Genomic DNA, 17,010 nt, shown 5'->3' on the forward strand with positions numbered 1-17,010 from the left:
AGTACAGTATCACCAGGGTATCAGCACAGTATCACCAGGGTATCAGCAGTGTATCAGTACAGTATCACCAGGGTATCAGCAATGTATCAGTACAGTATCACCAGGGAATCAGCAGTGTATCAGTACAGTATCACCAGGGTATCAGCAGTGTATCAGTACAGTATCACCAGGGTATCAGCAGTGTATCAGTACAGTATCACCAGGGTATCAGCAATGTATCAGTACAGTATCACCAGGGAATCAGCAGTGTATCAGTACAGTATCACCAGGGTATCAGCAGTGTATCAGCACAGTATCACCAGGGTATCAGCAGTGTATCAGCACAGTATCACCAGGGTATCAGCAGTGTATCAGCACAGTATCACCAGGGTATCAGCAGTGTATCAGCACAGTATCACCAGGGTATCAGCAGTGTATCAGTACAGTATCACCAGGGTATCAGTACAGTATCACCAGGGTATCAGCAGTGTATCAGTACAGTATCACCAGGGTATCAGCAGTGTATCAGTACAGTATCACCAGGGTATCAGCACAGTATCACCAGGGTATCAGCAGTGTATCAGTACAGTATCACCAGGGTATCAGCAGTGTATCAGTACAGTATCACCAGGGTATCAGCAGTGTATCAGTACAGTATCACCAGGGTATCAGCAGTGTATCAGTACAGTATCACCAGGGTATCAGCACAGTATCACCAGGGTATCAGCAGTGTATCAGTACAGTATCACCAGTGTATTAGCAGTGTATCAGTACAGTATCACCAGGGTATCAGCAGTGTATCAGTACAGTATCACCAGGGTATTAGCAGTGTATCAGTACAGTATCACCAGGGTATCAGCAGTGTATCAGTACAGTATCACCAGGGTATTAGCAGTGTATCAGTACAGTATCACCAGGGTATTAGCAGTGTATCAGTACAGTATCACCAGGGTATCAGCAGTGTATCAGTACAGTATCACCAGGGTATCAGCAGTGTATCAGTACAGTATCACCAGGGTATCAGCAGTGTATCAGTACAGTATCACCAGGGTATCAGCAGTGTATCAGTACAGTATCACCAGGGTATCAGCAGTGTATCAGTACAGTATCACCAGGGTATCAGCAGTGTATCAGTACAGTATCACCAGGGTATCAGCAGTGTATCAGTACAGTATCACCAGGGTATCAGCAGTGTATCAGCACAGTATCACCAGGGTATCAGCAGTGTATCAGCACAGTATCACCAGGGTATCAGCAGTGTATCAGTACAGTATCACCAGGGTATCAGCAGTGTATCAGTACAGTATCACCAGGGTATCAGCAGTGTATCAGTACAGTATCAGCAGGGTATCAGCAGTGTATCAGTACAGTATCACCAGGGTATCAGCAGTGTATCAGTACAGTATCAGCAGGGTATCAGCAGTGTATCAGTACAGTATCACCAGGGTATCAGCTAGGGATGAGCGAACAGGAGAGGACTCCATCATAATGAAAACGGGACGGATCCGTGTTGCAGCCCATAGACTTCTATTATGACGGAATGAATAACGGAATGTCTCCAAAGGCATTCCGTCATAGAATTGCATTATGGTCCGTGGTAACGGAATCCATAATGCAATTCGGCATATACCCCAACCGGAACACGAATTTGAACTTCAAAATATGAAGTTCGCTCATCCCTAGTATCAGCAATGTATCAGCAGTGTATCGGAAGTGTACATGCAGGACATTGTTGGCATATCAGCAGTGTATTAGTAATATATCAGAAGGGTACCAGTAAGGTATCAACAGTGTATCAGTACAGTATCATCAGGGTATCAGCATTGTATCAGTAGTATATCAGATGTTTATCAGCAGTGTATCTTGAGTGTATGATGATTGTATCAGCAGTGTATTAGTAATATATCAGTAGGGTACCAGTAAGGTATCAGTAGAGTATCAGTACAGTATCACCAGGGAATCAGCAGTGTATCAGTACAGTATCACCAGGGTATCAGCAGTGTATCAGCACAGTATCACCAGGGTATCAGCAGTGTATCAGCACAGTATCACCAGGGTATCAGCAGTGTATCAGCACAGTATCACCAGGGTATCAGCAGTGTATCAGCACAGTATCACCAGGGTATCAGCAGTGTATCAGTACAGTATCACCAGGGTATCAGTACAGTATCACCAGGGTATCAGCAGTGTATCAGTACAGTATCACCAGGGTATCAGCAGTGTATCAGTACAGTATCACCAGGGTATCAGCACAGTATCACCAGGGTATCAGCAGTGTATCAGTACAGTATCACCAGGGTATCAGCAGTGTATCAGTACAGTATCACCAGGGTATCAGCAGTGTATCAGTACAGTATCACCAGGGTATCAGCAGTGTATCAGTACAGTATCACCAGGGTATCAGCACAGTATCACCAGGGTATCAGCAGTGTATCAGTACAGTATCACCAGGGTATTAGCAGTGTATCAGTACAGTATCACCAGGGTATCAGCAGTGTATCAGTACAGTATCACCAGGGTATTAGCAGTGTATCAGTACAGTATCACCAGGATATCAGCAGTGTATCAGTACAGTATCACCAGGGTATCAGCAGTGTATCAGTACAGTATCACCAGGGTATCAGCAGTGTATCAGCACAGTATCACCAGGGTATCAGCAGTGTATCAGTACAGTATCACCAGGGTATCAGTACAGTATCACCAGGGTATCAGCAGTGTATCAGTACAGTATCACCAGGGTATCAGCAGTGTATCAGTACAGTATCACCAGGGTATCAGCACAGTATCACCAGGGTATCAGCAGTGTATCAGTACAGTATCACCAGGGTATCAGCAGTGTATCAGTACAGTATCACCAGGGTATCAGCAGTGTATCAGTACAGTATCACCAGGGTATCAGCAGTGTATCAGTACAGTATCACCAGGGTATCAGCACAGTATCACCAGGGTATCAGCAGTGTATCAGTACAGTATCACCAGGGTATTAGCAGTGTATCAGTACAGTATCACCAGGGTATCAGCAGTGTATCAGTACAGTATCACCAGGGTATCAGCAGTGTATCAGTACAGTATCACCAGGGTATCAGCACAGTATCACCAGGGTATCAGCAGTGTATCAGTACAGTATCACCAGGGTATTAGCAGTGTATCAGTACAGTATCACCAGGGTATCAGCAGTGTATCAGTACAGTATCACCAGGGTATCAGCAGTGTATCAGTACAGTATCACCAGGGTATCAGCAGTGTATCAGTACAGTATCACCAGGGTATCAGCAGTGTATCAGTACAGTATCACCAGGGTATCAGCAGTGTATCAGTACAGTATCACCAGGGTATCAGCACAGTATCACCAGGGTATCAGCAGTGTATCAGTACAGTATCACCAGGGTATCAGCAATGTATCAGTACAGTATCACCAGGGAATCAGCAGTGTATCAGTACAGTATCACCAGGGTATCAGCAGTGTATCAGTACAGTATCACCAGGGTATCAGCAGTGTATCAGTACAGTATCACCAGGGTATCAGCAATGTATCAGTACAGTATCACCAGGGAATCAGCAGTGTATCAGTACAGTATCACCAGGGTATCAGCAGTGTATCAGCACAGTATCACCAGGGTATCAGCAGTGTATCAGCACAGTATCACCAGGGTATCAGCAGTGTATCAGCACAGTATCACCAGGGTATCAGCAGTGTATCAGCACAGTATCACCAGGGTATCAGCAGTGTATCAGTACAGTATCACCAGGGTATCAGTACAGTATCACCAGGGTATCAGCAGTGTATCAGTACAGTATCACCAGGGTATCAGCAGTGTATCAGTACAGTATCACCAGGGTATCAGCACAGTATCACCAGGGTATCAGCAGTGTATCAGTACAGTATCACCAGGGTATCAGCAGTGTATCAGTACAGTATCACCAGGGTATCAGCAGTGTATCAGTACAGTATCACCAGGGTATCAGCAATGTATCAGTACAGTATCACCAGGGAATCAGCAGTGTATCAGTACAGTATCACCAGGGTATCAGCAGTGTATCAGTACAGTATCACCAGGGTATCAGCAGTGTATCAGTACAGTATCACCAGGGTATCAGCAATGTATCAGTACAGTATCACCAGGGAATCAGCAGTGTATCAGTACAGTATCACCAGGGTATCAGCAGTGTATCAGCACAGTATCACCAGGGTATCAGCAGTGTATCAGCACAGTATCACCAGGGTATCAGCAGTGTATCAGCACAGTATCACCAGGGTATCAGCAGTGTATCAGCACAGTATCACCAGGGTATCAGCAGTGTATCAGTACAGTATCACCAGGGTATCAGTACAGTATCACCAGGGTATCAGCAGTGTATCAGTACAGTATCACCAGGGTATCAGCAGTGTATCAGTACAGTATCACCAGGGTATCAGCACAGTATCACCAGGGTATCAGCAGTGTATCAGTACAGTATCACCAGGGTATCAGCAGTGTATCAGTACAGTATCACCAGGGTATCAGCAGTGTATCAGTACAGTATCACCAGGGTATCAGCAGTGTATCAGTACAGTATCACCAGGGTATCAGCACAGTATCACCAGGGTATCAGCAGTGTATCAGTACAGTACCACCAGTGTATTAGCAGTGTATCAGTACAGTATCACCAGGGTATCAGCAGTGTATCAGTACAGTATCACCAGGGTATTAGCAGTGTATCAGTACAGTATCACCAGGGTATCAGCAGTGTATCAGTACAGTATCACCAGGGTATTAGCAGTGTATCAGTACAGTATCACCAGGGTATTAGCAGTGTATCAGTACAGTATCACCAGGGTATCAGCAGTGTATCAGTACAGTATCACCAGGGTATCAGCAGTGTATCAGTACAGTATCACCAGGGTATCAGCAGTGTATCAGTACAGTATCACCAGGGTATCAGCAGTGTATCAGTACAGTATCACCAGGGTATCAGCAGTGTATCAGTACAGTATCACCAGGGTATCAGCAGTGTATCAGTACAGTATCACCAGGGTATCAGCAGTGTATCAGTACAGTATCACCAGGGTATCAGCAGTGTATCAGCACAGTATCACCAGGGTATCAGCAGTGTATCAGCACAGTATCACCAGGGTATCAGCAGTGTATCAGTACAGTATCACCAGGGTATCAGCAGTGTATCAGTACAGTATCACCAGGGTATCAGCAGTGTATCAGTACAGTATCACCAGGGTATCAGCAGTGTATCAGTACAGTATCACCAGGGTATCAGCAGTGTATCAGTACAGTATCACCAGGGTATCAGCAGTGTATCAGCACAGTATCACCAGGGTATCAGCAGTGTATCAGCACAGTATCACCAGGGTATCAGCAGTGTATCAGTACAGTATCACCAGGGTATCAGCAGTGTATCAGTACAGTATCACCAGGGTATCAGCAGTGTATCAGTACAGTATCAGCAGGGTATCAGCAGTGTATCAGTACAGTATCACCAGAGTATCAGCAGTGTATCAGTACAGTATCAGCAGGGTATCAGCAGTGTATCAATACAGTATCACCAGGGTATCAGCAGTGTATCAGTACAGTATCAGCAGTGTATCAGTACAGTATCACCAGGGTATCAGCTAGGGATGAGCGAACAGGAGAGGACTCCATCATAATGAAAACGGGACGGATCCGTGTTGCAGCCCATAGACTTCTATTATGACCGAATGAATAACGGAATGTCTCCAAAGGCATTCCGTCATAGAATTGCATTATGGTCCGTGGTAACGGAATCCATAATGCAATTCGGCATATACCCCAACCGGAACACGAATTTGAACTTCAAAATATGAAGTTCGCTCATCCCTAGTATCAGCAATGTATCAGCAGTGTATCGGAAGTGTACATGCAGGACATTGTTGGCATATCAGCAGTGTATTAGTAATATATCAGAAGGGTACCAGTAAGGTATCAACAGTGTATCAGTACAGTATCATCAGGGTATCAGCATTGTATCAGTAGTATATCAGATGTTTATCAGCAGTGTATCAGGAGTGTATGATGATTGTATCAACAGTGTATTAGTAATATATCAGTAGGGTACCAGTAAGGTATCAGTAGAGTATCAGTACAGTATCACCAGGGAATCAGCAGTGTATCAGTACAGTATCACCAGGGTATCAGCAGTGTATCAGCACAGTATCACCAGGGTATCAGCAGTGTATCAGCACAGTATCACCAGGGTATCAGCAGTGTATCAGCACAGTATCACCAGGGTATCAGCAGTGTATCAGCACAGTATCACCAGGGTATCAGCAGTGTATCAGTACAGTATCACCAGGGTATCAGTACAGTATCAGCAGTGTATCAGTACAGTATCACCAGGGTATCAGCAGTGTATCAGTACAGTATCACCAGGGTATCAGCACAGTATCACCAGGGTATCAGCAGTGTATCAGTACAGTATCACCAGGGTATCAGCAGTGTATCAGTACAGTATCACCAGGGTATCAGCAGTGTATCAGTACAGTATCACCAGGGTATCAGCAGTGTATCAGTACAGTATCACCAGGGTATCAGCACAGTATCACCAGGGTATCAGCAGTGTATCAGTACAGTATCACCAGGGTATTAGCAGTGTATCAGTACAGTATCACCAGGGTATCAGCAGTGTATCAGTACAGTATCACCAGGGTATCAGCAGTGTATCAGTACAGTATCACCAGGGTATCAGCAGTGTATCAGTACAGTATCACCAGGGTATCAGCAGTGTATCAGTACAGTATCACCAGGGTATCAGCAGTGTATCAGTACAGTATCACCAGGGTATCAGCACAGTATCACCAGGGTATCAGCAGTGTATCAGTACAGTATCACCAGGGTATCAGCAATGTATCAGTACAGTATCACCAGGGAATCAGCAGTGTATCAGTACAGTATCACCAGGGTATCAGCAGTGTATCAGTACAGTATCACCAGGGTATCAGCAGTGTATCAGTACAGTATCACCAGGGTATCAGCAGTGTATCAGTACAGTATCACCAGGGTATCAGCAATGTATCAGTACAGTATCACCAGGGAATCAGCAGTGTATCAGTACAGTATCACCAGGGTATCAGCAGTGTATCAGCACAGTATCACCAGGGTATCAGCAGTGTATCAGCACAGTATCACCAGGGTATCAGCAGTGTATCAGCACAGTATCACCAGGGTATCAGCAGTGTATCAGCACAGTATCACCAGGGTATCAGCAGTGTATCAGTACAGTATCACCAGGGTATCAGTACAGTATCACCAGGGTATCAGCAGTGTATCAGTACAGTATCACCAGGGTATCAGCAGTGTATCAGTACAGTATCACCAGGGTATCAGCACAGTATCACCAGGGTATCAGCAGTGTATCAGTACAGTATCACCAGGGTATCAGCAGTGTATCAGTACAGTATCACCAGGGTATCAGCAGTGTATCAGTACAGTATCACCAGGGTATCAGCAGTGTATCAGTACAGTATCACCAGGGTATCAGCACAGTATCACCAGGGTATCAGCAGTGTATCAGTACAGTATCACCAGGGTATCAGCAGTGTATCAGTACAGTATCACCAGGGTATCAGCAGTGTATCAGTACAGTATCACCAGGGTATCAGCAGTGTATCAGTACAGTATCACCAGGGTATCAGCAGTGTATCAGTACAGTATCACCAGGGTATCAGCAGTGTATCAGTACAGTATCACCAGGGTATCAGCAGTGTATCAGTACAGTATCACCAGGGTATCAGCAGTGTATCAGTACAGTATCACCAGGGTATCAGCAGTGTATCAGCACAGTATCACCAGGGTATCAGCAGTGTATCAGCACAGTATCACCAGGGTATCAGCAGTGTATCAGTACAGTATCACCAGGGTATCAGCAGTGTATCAGTACAGTATCACCAGGGTATCAGCAGTGTATCAGTACAGTATCAGCAGGGTATCAGCAGTGTATCAGTACAGTATCACCAGGGTATCAGCAGTGTATCAGTACAGTATCACCAGGGTATCAGCAGTGTATCAGTACAGTATCACCAGGGTATCAGCAGTGTATCAGTACAGTATCAGCAGGGTATCAGCAGTGTATCAGTACAGTATCACCAGGGTATCAGCAATGTATCAGTACAGTATCACCAGGGAATCAGCAGTGTATCAGTACAGTATCACCAGGGTATCAGCAGTGTATCAGTACAGTATCACCAGGGTATCAGCAGTGTATCAGTACAGTATCACCAGGGTATCAGCAGTGTATCAGTACAGTATCACCAGGGTATCAGCAATGTATCAGTACAGTATCACCAGGGAATCAGCAGTGTATCAGTACAGTATCACCAGGGTATCAGCAGTGTATCAGCACAGTATCACCAGGGTATCAGCAGTGTATCAGCACAGTATCACCAGGGTATCAGCAGTGTATCAGCACAGTATCACCAGGGTATCAGCAGTGTATCAGCACAGTATCACCAGGGTATCAGCAGTGTATCAGTACAGTATCACCAGGGTATCAGTACAGTATCACCAGGGTATCAGCAGTGTATCAGTACAGTATCACCAGGGTATCAGCAGTGTATCAGTACAGTATCACCAGGGTATCAGCACAGTATCACCAGGGTATCAGCAGTGTATCAGTACAGTATCACCAGGGTATCAGCAGTGTATCAGTACAGTATCACCAGGGTATCAGCAGTGTATCAGTACAGTATCACCAGGGTATCAGCAGTGTATCAGTACAGTATCACCAGGGTATCAGCACAGTATCACCAGGGTATCAGCAGTGTATCAGTACAGTATCACCAGGGTATCAGCAGTGTATCAGTACAGTATCACCAGGGTATCAGCAGTGTATCAGTACAGTATCACCAGGGTATCAGCAGTGTATCAGTACAGTATCACCAGGGTATCAGCAGTGTATCAGTACAGTATCACCAGGGTATCAGCAGTGTATCAGTACAGTATCACCAGGGTATCAGCAGTGTATCAGTACAGTATCACCAGGGTATCAGCAGTGTATCAGTACAGTATCACCAGGGTATCAGCAGTGTATCAGCACAGTATCACCAGGGTATCAGCAGTGTATCAGCACAGTATCACCAGGGTATCAGCAGTGTATCAGTACAGTATCACCAGGGTATCAGCAGTGTATCAGTACAGTATCACCAGGGTATCAGCAGTGTATCAGTACAGTATCAGCAGGGTATCAGCAGTGTATCAGTACAGTATCACCAGGGTATCAGCAGTGTATCAGTACAGTATCACCAGGGTATCAGCAGTGTATCAGCACAGTATCACCAGGGTATCAGCAGTGTATCAGTACAGTATCACCAGGGTATCAGCAGTGTATCAGTACAGTATCACCAGGGTATCAGCAGTGTATCAGTACAGTATCAGCAGGGTATCAGCAGTGTATCAGTACAGTATCACCAGAGTATCAGCAGTGTATCAGTACAGTATCAGCAGGGTATCAGCAGTGTATCAATACAGTATCACCAGGGTATCAGCAGTGTATCAGTACAGTATCAGCAGTGTATCAGTACAGTATCACCAGGGTATCAGCTAGGGATGAGCGAACAGGAGAGGACTCCATCATAATGAAAACGGGACGGATCCGTGTTGCAGCCCATAGACTTCTATTATGACCGAATGAATAACGGAATGTCTCCAAAGGCATTCCGTCATAGAATTGCATTATGGTCCGTGGTAACGGAATCCATAATGCAATTCGGCATATACCCCAACCGGAACACGAATTTGAACTTCAAAATATGAAGTTCGCTCATCCCTAGTATCAGCAATGTATCAGCAGTGTATCGGAAGTGTACATGCAGGACATTGTTGGCATATCAGCAGTGTATTAGTAATATATCAGAAGGGTACCAGTAAGGTATCAACAGTGTATCAGTACAGTATCATCAGGGTATCAGCATTGTATCAGTAGTATATCAGATGTTTATCAGCAGTGTATCAGGAGTGTATGATGATTGTATCAACAGTGTATTAGTAATATATCAGTAGGGTACCAGTAAGGTATCAGTAGAGTATCAGTACAGTATCACCAGGGAATCAGCAGTGTATCAGTACAGTATCACCAGGGTATCAGCAGTGTATCAGCACAGTATCACCAGGGTATCAGCAGTGTATCAGCACAGTATCACCAGGGTATCAGCAGTGTATCAGCACAGTATCACCAGGGTATCAGCAGTGTATCAGCACAGTATCACCAGGGTATCAGCAGTGTATCAGTACAGTATCACCAGGGTATCAGTACAGTATCACCAGGGTATCAGCAGTGTATCAGTACAGTATCACCAGGGTATCAGCAGTGTATCAGTACAGTATCACCAGGGTATCAGCACAGTATCACCAGGGTATCAGCAGTGTATCAGTACAGTATCACCAGGGTATCAGCAGTGTATCAGTACAGTATCACCAGGGTATCAGCAGTGTATCAGTACAGTATCACCAGGGTATCAGCAGTGTATCAGTACAGTATCACCAGGGTATCAGCACAGTATCACCAGGGTATCAGCAGTGTATCAGTACAGTATCACCAGGGTATCAGCAGTGTATCAGTACAGTATCACCAGGGTATCAGCAGTGTATCAGTACAGTATCACCAGGGTATCAGCAGTGTATCAGTACAGTATCACCAGGGTATCAGCACAGTATCACCAGGGTATCAGCAGTGTATCAGTACAGTATCACCAGGGTATCAGCAGTGTATCAGTACAGTATCACCAGGGTATCAGCAGTGTATCAGTACAGTATCACCAGGGTATCAGCAGTGTATCAGTACAGTATCACCAGGGTATCAGCAGTGTATCAGTACAGTATCACCAGGGTATCAGCAGTGTATCAGTACAGTATCACCAGGGTATCAGCAGTGTATCAGTACAGTATCACCAGGGTATCAGCAGTGTATCAGCACAGTATCACCAGGGTATCAGCAGTGTATCAGCACAGTATCACCAGGGTATCAGCAGTGTATCAGTACAGTATCACCAGGGTATCAGCAGTGTATCAGTACAGTATCACCAGGGTATCAGCAGTGTATCAGTACAGTATCAGCAGGGTATCAGCAGTGTATCAGTACAGTATCACCAGGGTATCAGCAGTGTATCAGTACAGTATCAGCAGGGTATCAGCAGTGTATCAGTACAGTATCACCAGGGTATCAGCTAGGGATGAGCGAACAGGAGAGGACTCCATCATAATGAAAACGGGACGGATCCGTGTTGCAGCCCATAGACTTCTATTATGACCGAATGAATAACGGAATGTCTCCAAAGGCATTCCGTCATAGAATTGCATTATGGTCCGTGGTAACGGAATCCATAATGCAATTCGGCATATACCCCAACCGGAACACGAATTTGAACTTCAAAATATGAAGTTCGCTCATCCCTAGTATCAGCAATGTATCAGCAGTGTATCGGAAGTGTACATGCAGGACATTGTTGGCATATCAGCAGTGTATTAGTAATATATCAGAAGGGTACCAGTAAGGTATCAACAGTGTATCAGTACAGTATCATCAGGGTATCAGCATTGTATCAGTAGTATATCAGATGTTTATCAGCAGTGTATCAGGAGTGTATGATGATTGTATCAGCAGTGTATTAGTAATATATCAGTAGGGTACCAGTAAGGTATCAGTAGAGTATCAGTACAGTATCATCAGGGTATCAGCAGTGTATCAGTAGTATATTAGATGTTTATCAGCAGTGTATCAGTAGTGTATGATGATTGTATCAGCAGTGTATCAGCAGTGTATTAGTAATATATCAGTAGGGTACCAGTAAGGTATCAGCAGTGTATCAGTACAGTATCATCAGGGTATGAGCAGTGTATGAGCAGTGTATCAGTAGTATATCAGATGTTTATCAGCAGTGTATCAGCAGTGTATTAGTAATATATCAGTAGGATACCAGTAAGGTATCAGCAGTGTATCAGTACAGTATCATCAGGGTATGAGCAGTGTATCAGTAGTATATCAGATGTTTATCAGCAGTGTATGATGATTGTATCAGCAGTGTATTAGCAGTGTATGATGAGTGTATTAGCCTGGTATCAGTAGAGTATCAGAAGGTTATTTTAGTAGCATATCAGCAGTCCCGCTCATACCTGTGACAGTGAGGGAGGCCTTGCACTGGGCATCTCCGATATCACATATGTATGTGTCGCTGTCGCCCTTCTCCAGGTCGTTGACGGTCAGGCTCAGGACATTCCCTTTCTGGCTGAGCTCATATTTCTTGGACGACTTGAGCTCAGTGATACTTTTCCTCCACTTCACGGTGGGTGGACTTCTCTCAGCCTCACAGGTAAAGATGGCAGCTTCCCCCTCCTCGGCCTTCACGTCTGAAATCTCCTTAATGAATCTATTGGGTTTTTCTGCAGACATAAATATGGAGGGGTGTTACATCTTCCAGAATATCCCCATGCTACTTATCTGCTAAAAACTCAAGAAGATGACACAAGCATCTGATATAGGATCCTCCACACAAGGTAACCCAACACCCTGCACTACTCTGAAATCCTGATAATACAAGGCTACTCCATAAGAAGTCCTCAGGAGGTGGTCTCATGACCTCCATAGACTGTAGGTTGTCAACTACCTAATTCCATGGATGGTCCTTGGTTCCTTGAGAGTTAAGGGGATAAAGGTTATGCAGAGTAAATTATCTAATGGTTCTTATGGTAGCCTCCATCATCCTGAGTAGTCTACAAAAGAGAAACCCCACTAAAAACTAGATCTTCCTCATGGCCATTCAGACCATTGCACAGCATTGCCCGCGCTTCCGGGTGATACATGACACATCGCTGCGTCCTAGCAGATGTTGATGCTAGAAGTGCTGCCACCAAAGAGGGATCTGGATGGCCACTAGTCCCCAGCACTGGGTGGAGGATGACATGGCAGACAACTGTGATTTGTGGGGTTCCATGTGATGTGTTTCTGTGAGGTTTGTGTTTCTGTCTCTCAAGTGGGATTTGTGTTACCAGACCCACAAAACAAATGAAAAAACAAGAGGACGGATCCATGTTCTCCTGGCAACAGCTGTCCCCGTCATCACCTACCTGCAATCTGCACTGAAGCTTTTGTCTTGGAGATGGAAGTTTCACAGATGTATTCACCAGAGTCTTTGACTGAGGCTTCATGAATTATGATCCAGGTCTCCGTTCTCTCCTGGCAGATTTCATATTTCTGGTTTCTCCTCAGCACTTTCCCATCCTTGGACCACTTGACATTTGTGTCCTCCTTTGAGAGCTCACATTTCAGCACAATGTCTTCTCCAGCAATGGAAGTTTTATCTTCCAGGGGTTTTGATATTATTGCTGGCTTCTCTGAAAATACAAAAACAGGATGTTAAAGGAGAACGTGACCACCCAGACTCCATCACCAACATCACTGCCCGACCTCATCACTAATCAACCTCATTACCGACATCATTGTGCAGTGTCCTACTCCGTGTTAGAAGTGGGCCCCTAAACCTTTTATAATGTCATGTCTATTTTGTCTGTAATAGCTGCAAATTCCTCACAACAGGCTGGTAACTGCATTACACCCAGTCACCAGGAGGAGAGATGAGAGGTTAGTGGAGGAGAGCAGTCTAGCATGTAGCTGCTGACGTGTGTTGGGATTTGCAGCTCAGCCATATTATTGTATAACAAGGCACTTCTACTGGATTATAACGATCTCAAGGTGATTATTCGAGTAAAGTTCCAATTTGTTCAGCAACTCCTGACTCTCTCCTTACTCGTCACTATCCCTCATTGCACTTTACAGTGCTGACATCACGAACCCCAGGGACCCTGCCTCTATACACCTTAAACCACACCAACAAGGACATCTCAGCCGCCATCTGGCGGGAGTCTCTGGACAACAGAGTGTGCCCCAAAGGAACTGGTGCTGTCCTTCCATTCACTGCACACCAGCCCAGAGAGCGCTACAGAACTGTAAGTAAACTACTACTACACCCATCGGCCCACCATAACTCACATATTGCCCCTGCGGCCCGGTCGCTGCAATTGCCCAACCTCATCCCCAACTTCACTGACATCACTACCCAATGTCATCAACATCACTTTCGACTTCATCACCGACACCACTGATCAACCTCATCATTAACATCATTGCCTATCCTCATTGCCGACATTACCGCTGACCTCATCACCAACTTCACAGACCAACCTCATCACCGACATCACTGCCCAAACTCATCACCAGCATCATGTCCCCTTCTCATCATCAACATCACTTTCGACCTCATCACTGACATCACTGCCCAACCTCATCATCGACATCACTGATCAACCTCATCACCAACATCAGTGCCTGATCCCATCACCAACATTCCTGCCCAACCTCATCATCGACATCACTGCCCAACCTCATCATCGACATCACTGATCAAACTCATCACCAACATCAGTGCCTGATCCCATCACCAACATTCCTGCCCAACCTCATCATCGACATCACTGCCTGACCTCATCACCAACATCCGTGCCAGCCTCATCAATGGCATCACTCCCTGGCCTCATCTCCACATTACTGGCCTCATCACTGGCGTCACATATTGTCACGGCGGACAGGATATCATATACACAGATAATTAAACAAACAAGTTTCTAGGCGAGAAGCTGGGGATAAGGTCACCTCCTAGCAAATCCCTACAGCTCTCCCTATTCTGCTAAGCCCACATTTAGACCCTGAAGGTGGGAATAATGTGTCCTCGTGCCTGGGCTGAGAATACCCTAGAATCCCCGAGATGGTGAAAGGGGAAAATTGGCAGCCTGCTACCTCAGCACCAGGAGGGAACAGACGACACTCAAACAGCCTAGACAGCAAACCAAAGAAATAAGAAACCAACTTATCTTATCAGAGCAGGAAAAGCCAATCCTTCACTCCTTGCTTCCACCGCCTGACAGAAGCTATAACCCGCACGGTACACTGGGATTTAGAGTAATTTAAACCAACGACCCCACCCAGTGCACCTGAAGGGAGGCGGATCTAACACAACTCCAAAACAAAACACAAGACTAGACGCGTGCTGCTAATCTGGCAGACCTCCGCACATAGTCTGAGCAGGGCATGACAGTACCCCCCCCCCCCCTTCTACGGGTGACCTCCGGACACCCCGGACCAACTTTATCCGGGTGGGATCTGTGAAAAGCCCTCACCAGTCGGCTGGCGTTGACATCCAGCGCCGGAACCCACATCCTCTCCTCATGGCCGTATCCCCTCCAGTGTACCAGGTACTGAAGGGAACCCCGAAGAACTCTAGAGTCAAGAACCCTGGAGATCTCGAACTCTAAATTTCCATCGACAAGAACAGGAGGAGGGGGCAATGGCGATGGTTCCACCGGTTTCACATATTTTTTCAGTAAAGACCTGTGGAACACATCATGGATCCTCCAAGTCTGCGGAAGATCCAGCCGAAGCGCTACTGGATTGATCACCGCAGATATTTTGTACGGACCAATAAATTTTGGACCCAGTTTCCAAGATGGCACTCTCAGTTTAATATTTTTAGTGGACAACCACACCAGATCACCCACACACAGGTCCGGACCAGTCACACATCTCTTGTCAGCCATTCGCTTATACCTCTCACCCATCTTCTCTAAATTCACTTGGATCCTGCGCCAGATAGAGCACAAGGCAGAAGAGAATCTCTCCTCCCTTCTCTGGCATCCCAGAGGAACCAGTCCCAGAAAAGCGACCAAACTGAGGATGAAAACCGTATGCGCCAAAAAATGGTGACTTACCCGTGGACTCCTGCCTTCGGTTATTCAAAGCAAACTCTGCTAGGGACAAGAATGAGGACCAGTCCTCCTGATTCTCAGCCACAAAGCACCTCAAGTAGGTCTCCAGGTTTTGATTAGTACGCTCTGTCTGTCCATTCGACTGCGGATGAAAAGCCGAAGAGAACGAAAGTTGAATGCCAAGCCGAGAGCAGAACGCCCTCCAAAACCTGGAGACAAACTGCGTGCCCCTATCAGAAACCACATCCGAAGGAATACCGTGCAATTTCACAATATTATCCACAAAAATCTAGATGCAAGACGCAAGAGTCTTAGCATTAGGCAGACTAAATAACAATATAAAGTGAGCCATTTTACTAAAACGGTCAACTACCACCAAAATTACTGTTTTCCCAGAGGAACTTGGCAGATCCGTAATAAAGTCCATAGACAAGTGCGTCCAAGGAAGAGACGGAATAAACAAAGGGAGAAGTGAACCAGCAGGTCGAGTGTGAGCAACCTTTGACCGTGCACAGGACTCACAAGCTGCCACGTAATCCTCAATGCTCTTACGTAACCCGGGCCACCAGAACCTCCGGGACACCAGGTCACAGGTGGACTTACCACCAGGATGTCCAGCAAGGACAGTATCGTGATGTTCCTTGAATACCTTTTATCGCAGTCCATCAGGAACAAACAACCTCCCTGGGGGACAAGAACCAGGAGCCCGCTCCTGGGCTCCCAACACCTCCATCTCCAATTCGGGGTACAGAGCGGAGACCACCACCCCATCCGCTAAAATCGGCGCAGGATCCTCTGAATCACCTCCCCCAGGAAAACTGCGAGACAACGCATCTGCCTTGACGTTTTTAACCCCCGGGCGAAAAGTAACCACGAAATTGAACCTGGTAAAAAACAGTGACCATCTGGCCTGTCTAGGGTTCAGATGCTTGGCAGATTGCAGGTAAGCCAAATTCTCATGATCCGTATATACTGTAACGGGGTGAGACGCCCCCTCCAACCAGTGACGCCATTCCTCAAAGGCCAACTTGATTGCCAGCAATTCCCTATCTCCTACATCATAATTCCTCTCGGCGACCGAGAGCTTCTTGGAGAAAAAAGCACACGGGACCCATTTGCCAGGAGATGAACCCTGCGACAGCACCGCTCCAACCCCCACCTCTGATGCATCAACCTCCACTATGAATGGCTGAGACACATCGGGCTGCACCAGAATGGGAGCAGACGCAAAACACTCCTTAATAGTCGAAAAGGCGTGCAATGCCTCATCCGA

The 17,010-nt window shown here is 46.0% G+C and overlaps 1 protein-coding gene across 28 annotated transcripts in view; it reads right to left on the reverse strand.

Annotated features, from left to right (window-relative positions):
* Positions 1 to 17,010, reverse strand: part of OBSCN (obscurin, cytoskeletal calmodulin and titin-interacting RhoGEF) — a 622,289-nt gene that overhangs the window by 442,991 nt on the left and 162,288 nt on the right. For all 28 annotated transcript variants that reach the window (XM_040431714.1, XM_040431713.1, XM_040431717.1 and 25 more), the window contains 2 exons: positions 13,047 to 13,313; positions 12,096 to 12,362 (listed from right to left, as the gene is read on the reverse strand). In XM_040431714.1, the coding sequence (XP_040287648.1) occupies positions 12,096 to 12,362; positions 13,047 to 13,313 (534 nt within the window). The remainder of the gene's footprint in view (positions 1 to 12,095; positions 12,363 to 13,046; positions 13,314 to 17,010) is intronic.

The sequence above is a fragment of the Bufo bufo genome, chromosome 5, assembly GCF_905171765.1.
Source record: "Bufo bufo chromosome 5, aBufBuf1.1, whole genome shotgun sequence".
Lineage (NCBI taxonomy): Eukaryota > Metazoa > Chordata > Amphibia > Anura > Bufonidae > Bufo > Bufo bufo.